The sequence below is a fragment of the Nestor notabilis genome, unplaced genomic scaffold, assembly GCF_000696875.1.
Source record: "Nestor notabilis isolate BGI_N333 unplaced genomic scaffold, ASM69687v1 scaffold27427, whole genome shotgun sequence".
In the NCBI taxonomy this organism is placed as follows: domain Eukaryota; kingdom Metazoa; phylum Chordata; class Aves; order Psittaciformes; family Psittacidae; genus Nestor; species Nestor notabilis.
In genome coordinates, this window is record NW_009936513.1 from 2320 (window position 1) to 9553 (window position 7234).

At 54.0% G+C, this 7234-nt stretch overlaps 1 protein-coding gene across 1 annotated transcript; it reads right to left on the reverse strand.

The window, feature by feature from the left end:
* Positions 1-626: 626 nt before the first annotated feature.
* On the reverse strand, positions 627-6016 carry NCLN (nicalin). The gene is made up of 14 exons (XM_010018382.1): positions 5831-6016; positions 5474-5618; positions 4749-4843; positions 4454-4534; positions 4203-4306; positions 4009-4097; positions 3728-3867; positions 3010-3188; positions 2764-2851; positions 2646-2684; positions 2379-2542; positions 1773-1826; positions 1613-1691; positions 627-912 (listed from the first exon to the last, which is right to left on the reverse strand). Exons 1-14 carry the CDS (start codon positions 5948-5950, stop codon positions 853-855), a joined length of 1437 nt encoding a protein of 478 aa, XP_010016684.1. The 5' UTR covers positions 5951-6016; the 3' UTR covers positions 627-852.
* Between the last annotated feature and the right edge of the window lie 1218 nt (positions 6017-7234).

Genomic DNA, 7234 nt, shown 5'->3' on the forward strand with positions numbered 1-7234 from the left:
TGCTCTTGCTGTTAATATAACCAGCTCATTTAAATACCCAGAAGAGCACAGAACAGGGTCCCACAGCAGCTGGAACTGTAGAACACCTCCTCAAAATCAAGCCAGGGGTTAGTACAGAGCGATGGCAGCCGTGGGACTGCTCAAGGACCAGAGAAACCAAGTACCCAGCACAGTGCATCTTCCACTAGAGACAGGAGAGAACGTGCCCTGGCACAAACCCTACTGCAAGGAACCTGCTCGGCCAATCTTGCCTCATTCTGCCAGTAACAGCAGAGATCAGTTCCAGTGCAGCTCCTTGAAGGGGGGGAGTTATTGCACAGTCTAATTGCTCAACACACCTTCCTAAAGCCAGGCCTGGGAAGATAAGGAAGAGGTGCCATAAGAAACCGTGCTAAGAGTATTCTCTTTAATTTCATGTGCACTTCTTTTTGGTTTAAACAACTGCTCTGAGTCCTGTTTGCTGGGCAGAGGTAACACATCACTCTACTCTGTAGTTTCCAAGTATGGCACGTGTGTCCGTGGAAGTGCTGGACTTGGTTTTACACTCACAGAAGCTGCTCAGAACCAGCCAGCGTTGGACCAACCTGCAGAACTCCTGATGTCTCTGAGCCTCTCCCTTGCCAAAAGCAAAGGAAACCAGACACGGTGCAAGGCAGGGGAAGAAGATGAAGAAAAGCACTTAAAAGGTGCACAGGAGTTAAAATGTCATGTTCCTTCTGCCTTCCTCCCCTCTACAGAGAAGCAAAGAGGAGACAGAGGAAGAGAAACAGCAGGATTCAATGGAAGGCAGAGAAGGTTCCTGATGGGCTCACCGATGGCTCAGTGCTGCTGTCTGGGTGGTGACTCGGGGCTTCACTGCTGCTTGGTTTTAAGGGATAATCTCTGTATCATCCTGTAAAGGAGACCAAAGTGCTGGGAACAGAAGGAAAATAAGTAACCATCAGTCCTTATCAATTCTCATAAAACAACTGTTTTCTACACAGAGAGAGGCAACAGACACAAACTAAACCACAGGAAGTTCCACCTGAACGTAAGGAAGAACCTCTCTACAGTGAGGGGCACTGAGCACCGGGGTAGGGTGCCCAGAGAGGTTGTGGAGTCTCCTTCCCTGGAGACATCTAAGGTGAGCAGGGAGGTTGGACTAGATGACCCTCCCAACCTCAACCATGCTGTGCTGTGGAAGCTTATTAGAAGGCTTAACACAATCCTACTGGGCAAATGCAACACCTTGTCCGGATCATGCAGAGCACTCTCACCCCGAGGACAGGGTGCACTTGGTCAATCAGGAGTTACTACAACGAAGGCAGGTACTTGGAGCTGTACAAAGTGTTTGTGCCTGTCTCACCCCCCTGGAGATGATGCAAACACTTGTTAAAGTCCGTCCATTTCTGGATGCAATTCTGCTCCCTCTTAGGGGAACTAAAATGGCAAGAGATGGCCTTCAGATAGTCAAACACATCCACATCAAAGAGCCATTCTGGAGTCCTGCTTTGAGAGTGGGGTGGCATTATTGTTCCAGCTGTGGTGCTGGGGAAGTGTGAGCACCAGTTCCTGCAGCTAATGTGACTTGTGAGGAAAATACTACACCCATCTCCTGCTTCTCTCCTCTTACCTGCACTGCCACATAGGCAACACCAAGGTAGGCGGCGATACAGACAGCCAGGAGCAGGTCAAAGATTGCTGGCTTGACCCTGTGATAAAGAAAGAACACCTGAAATTGCTACAGCTACAGAGGGAGACAACAGCTCCCCACGTCCAAGGGAGCTCCATACCTGTATGCATTCATCACCTGCTTCAGCTGGTCATAGAACACAAACTCAGGGTCCCTGTGAAGAGAAGAAACCCTTCAGGTCGTACAACGCATCTCAACACTGCAGCAAGGACAGCCCAGCCCCCTGTTCCCAAGGAGTTCATCCAGGCAGAGCCAGGGAAGCGTGACCACCTGCACACCAGTTCTGAATTGGTTTGAGCTGTGAAGTCTTTCCTTTCCTACCCTCAGAAGCCTGAGGGTACAATTCAGAACATGCTGTTCAGGTGGAAGATGCTTCACCGTGGTCATCAAACTGCTTCAACCCCAGCAGGGTTGCCTCCTTGCAGCTGAAGTTTTCCAGAGGACCTAAGTCTTTCCCTGCATCCCGAGAAAAGCAGCACTCAAGAGTGGGAAGCATGGAACACAAAGGGAGCTGCTGCGACTTGTCACTGTGGTGTCAGGATGATAAAGAGCTTTCTCTGGGACAACAGAGAGCACGAACCAAAGCTGACAGGAGAGGAGGAAGGAGCAATCCCTTCCAGCTCCATGCCAAGAAGTCAGACACGGAAGCACTGGAGGGGGAAGCCAACGTGCATGCCCTGGCTGGTTCTTCCACCTCTTTTCTTACCTTTTGTCTGCCTTTACATGATGCTGTTTGACATCCTTCAGGTAGCGACCCATGTAATATTCTAAGGTGTTGAGGAAGGTGCTGTCTTTATCGATGAGCTGCGCAGCCCTGGGCTGACTGCTCAGCCAGTCCATCACTGATTCCAGCTGCTCCTGCTGGATCTGCTGCAGGAAAACACCAGCAAAGAAAAAGGAGTCAGCCGCTGAGAACCAGGAACCTCTCATAGATCCTTGGTTCCTTCTTCCCACAAACAAAAAGTGTGCTCACCATCTGGTCCGTGAAGATCTGCAGATCTGCAGGTGCCCCCTGCAAGGGAATAAAACCCTTGGTGAGAGCCTGCTTGGGCAGGACAAACATGGCAGACAGCCCAATGGGCAGCTCTTACCTTGTCTGTCAGGTTGTAGATGACCCTTGTCAAAGCCTCAGCAATGATCCTGGTATTCCTGGTTAGTGCCTTAGTGTCTATTCGTGACCTAAAGCAGAAGAAGGGGATTATGGACTTCTCGATGGCACCAGCTGCCTCCAGAAGCCCCCTTTCCCCACTGCAGCAACCCAGAGCCCATCTCCCAGTGGTTCTTCACCCATCAGCAAAGCAGCAGCAGTGCCAAGGCTGGATGTGAGGTGCTCTCACCTCCTGTCCATGATGCTGTTGCGCCGGCTGTCCCGGTGGCTCTCCAGGTGGGAGATGGTGAAGGCGGGCAGGCGGCGGATGGCGAAGCGCTCGTGCTCCCACGCCAGCATGTCCTCAGCCAGGTTTATCTTCTTGTGCACCATGGAGAACTTCACCTCTGGGAACTGGCTGGCAACGACCTGAGGCAAAGGACAAGGCAGCCAGGGCGTCACTGCCCACTGCACAGTCTCATCTCGCACTGCCCAGAGCTGGCGGGTTTGTGTTCCAGAAGGTAAATATGCTTCCACCTCTAAGGTGCAGCTACTGCCATTAAAGAGTTGGTTTAATGTCACAAAAGAAGTGGTGAATGCTCCATCCCTGGCAGTGTTGGACAGAGCCTTGGGCAACGTGGTCTAGTGTGAGGTGTCCCTGCCCGTGGCAGGGGTTGGAACCGGATGATCTTAAGGTCCTTTCCAGCCCAAACCATTCTAGGATTCTACGAAAAACCTGGGTTAGTGCCACTGCAGGGGAGCTTTTGCAAACAACAAGCTCTAAGGCAGTGCAGTGGAAAACACAGATCTACTCTGCTTCATTTGGGACTGTGGCACGAAGATTTGTCTGCACAACACCCGAAATCCCTCAATGGCACAACTCCTCCTTCATTCCTTCCTCTTTTGGAGAGCTGCAGCTCCCCACAGTAGGTCCCAAATTCCCATCCACCTAAACCACTTTGCATTACCATCTCCAGCTCCCTCAGAAAAGCATGCTGCAAGGTGCCCTCCTTGGGAGGCTTTGAGACATGGAGGTGGAGGCTGTTGCCTCGGCCCAGAGTATCGAGGCAGAGAACAAACGCTACGTTGTCCTGCAGCAGGCTGGAATCTGGAAGAGACAAATCCAAACCTTTGTTACTCTGCCATGTGCTGGGATTTCCACCCCCAAAAAGCAAGGAGATTCCCACAGGAGGGCTGATATCCCCTCGTATAAGAAGCCTTGCTAGAGAACACGCAGCCCCTTCCTCACCGGTGTGATCCAAGTTGTCCTCCAGCCACCGCTTGGTTCCTTGATAATTAAACTTGCCACCTCCAGATGCAAAGAACAACAAGTTGTACCTGCAGGTGGAAGAGGACAGGAGGGTGTCAGCACATCACACTCCACACTACAGGACTCCTGCACCCAGCCTTGGACACCGGAGCAAGAAGAGGGCAGGTTCTCACCCCGCGTGGGTACGTCTGTAGGTGTAGAGCCGGGAGAAGAGGCGCGCGAGTTCCAGCAGCACCGAGATCCCGCTGCCGTTGGAGTCAGCCCCATGTGACAGCCACTGCAGGACAAAGGGAGACAAGGTGACAACCCTACACTGACCCTTGCAGCACAACAGCCTCCAGGTTAGCCCACCACGGCTTTAAGGCCAAGAAAACCCACAGGGGCAGAGCTCCACATGGCAGCTGCAGGAAGGGAAGATACTCACTGGAGCCACTCCGAAAGAATCATAGTGGGCAACTATGACAACAGTGGGCAGGTCTTCTCCACCCAGCCCCGTGAGTCTTCCCTGCAGAGGAGAGAGGGCAGTGTCACCCAGCACCACCTCCTGCCCCTGTACAAAGACTTCTACACTGACACTGAGCCTGAAGCAGCCTCTGTCCCGAGGACTTCAGATACTTCCCTGGCTGAGACCCCCCCGACTTCCCCTCTCAGTCCAAATGAAGCCCCAACAGAAGGTGGTGCCCCACCAGTGCTGCGGTTTGAACCCATCCACAACTCACCTCCACGCTGGGGATGAGCCAGTCATTGATGGCTTTGCTCTGAGCCCCACTGGTCACCATCTGGAAGCCATTGGCAGTTGCTGTGTGCAGCAGGACTAGAACAAACCAGACAGAAACGTGCCCCTGGGGAAGCTTCATCCCTTATTTCCATCGTTTTGAGCTTTGGAGGGGCCAGCTTCAAACCATCTAAGCCCTCTCACTTGCTGCTTGTGCTGCTTGTGCTGCACTGACACGGAATCCTGGTGACCAAGCACTTCCATTCTGTCCTCAAATCCCAGTGTTTTGAGCTGGCTAAACCAAACCCCTTTCTCCAGCACTCCTGAAGCTCATCCCAAGCAGCAGGTCGCTAAGATAGGGAAGTTCTTTACAAGGGACTACATGGAGGCACTGAACTGACCTGTGGGCAGACAAGAAGCTCCACAAACCCCAACACACTGTAGTCTTTTAACACCTTCAGTGCTGGGTTTAACCTGAGTTTTGCTTTTGATCTCACTTGCAACAGTGTGAACTCAGCTTCATGCAGCTGTATTTCTGAATTCAGCCAGGTAACACCCTAATACTCTCTTCTCCTGTGTTTTAACTCCATTAAATCTCAAAGTGCTTTAATAAAGACAGAACATGAAGGCATCAGACACTGGCTCACGGTGCCCGACACAACACACTGCTCCCAGAGGTGGGCCCAGGCCTGTCCTGCCTCTAAACCTTTCCCCCTTGTTAGAACTCACCTTCTGCAGCCGAGGCAGAGCCCTGGGAGGCAGAAGCAGCCCGGGTTTGTTCATAGATCGACAGCAGCTCTTCATCTTCCACTGCAAAGTAGACTGGCACGATGGTTTCCATCGCCAGCATCTCCGGCTCGATCTCCATGAATTGCTGAGGGATGAAGGGAGACACAGACTCAGCAGCAGCTAAAGGTGCAGGAGGGACAGAGGAAGCTGAACCTCCAAAGCAGAGAAAGCCAACCTTTAAACTGGAGTATGTGCACTAAAAGAGGAGCTTTGCAGCCCCGCAGCAACGCAAACCTCTCCCCCCCCGCATCCGCTCCATCTCCCACGGGAAGAGGAAGGGAACGTTCTGGTTTTTACCCTGACGACATCCTGGGGCACAGAGGAGATGGCTCGGGGCAGGATGATGACCACGGCACCCGCCGACTGGCGCAGAGCCTTCTGGTACTGCTCGTAGGAGAAATCCACCAGGCGCATCATGACGCAGCGGCGGCTCAGCACGTCCGCCTCGACCGTGCGCGCCTCCGTGTTGAGCACCGCGCTCCTGGTGCCTGCGGGACACAGCGGCAAGAGCCTTGCTAAGACAGCCCAGCCCAGCCCCTTCTCAGACAGCGTGAGGAGCTTCCGAGCAGCCACGACCTGCAGAACGCCAAGGGTGTCCCTTCCCCTCCATCCAAGAAGGGGCAGAGGTCTGTGGGTTCGCTTTGCCCCTGTCAGTACAGCCATGTCCTGCCAGACTCACCTTCCTGCAGCACTACACAGCCTTCCCCAAGGTTCCTCTCCACCAGAGCCACACAGGCTGCTCTGGCTCAGGCACTGGGGTGTTTGTGTGCAGCCTGCTTCGAACTGCTCGCTCTCAGTTCCAGCGTATCAAATCCCCCCCAGGAAAATGCAATCCTCTGGGAGAGCAGCAGCCTGGAGGCTTTCCAGCAGCTCCAGCACTCTCCAAGAGCAGACCACAAGGACATCTTGTATAAATAGAACCAGAGAACGGGTTGGAAGGGACCTTAAAGCTCCTCCAGCTCCAACCCCTGCCCCGGGCAGGGACACCTTCCACTGGAGAAGGCTGCTCCAAGGCCCCGTCCAAGCCCCTGTGTCCAACCTGGCCTTGAACACGGCCAGGGATGGGGCAGCCACAGCTTCTCTGGGCACCCTGTGCCAGCGCCTCAGCACCCTCACAGGGAGGAGCTTTTGCCCAAGAGCTCATCTCAATCTCCCCTCTGTCACGTTCAAGCCATTCCCCTTGTCCTGTCCCTCCATCCCTTGTCCAAAGCCCCTCTCCAGGTCTCCTGGAGCCCCTTTAGGCCCTGGAGCTGCTCCAAGGTCTCCCCTTCAGGAGCCTTCTCCTCTCCAGGCTGACCCAGCTCTCTCAACCACACTTTTCCACCACACAAGGAGATGGAAGGACACCCCCGAGAGAATCTGCCCAGGACCCGGCGAGGTTCTCAACAAGGTGGAGAAGAGGCACCACGCTTGGCTCGGGGTTAGTGAGTGCGGGAGGAGGGGGAGGCTCAGAGCTCCAACACTTCAGTGATTCACGGGACAGGTTTCACTCTAAGAAAGGTGTTGCACAACCAGCAATGGAACAGAGGAACGGGAGGTCACCCGGAGCATGAGGGAGGAACTGGGGAAGGTCGAGCTCCCACATGGAGACACCGGAGGTGCTGCTAGAGCCTGAGGAGCAAAGAGCCCTTAACCCCATAGGGGGCTCAAAGGCAGAATAGCACCGAGCTCACCACCAAGTCCCCCAACGTGCTGCAGCGC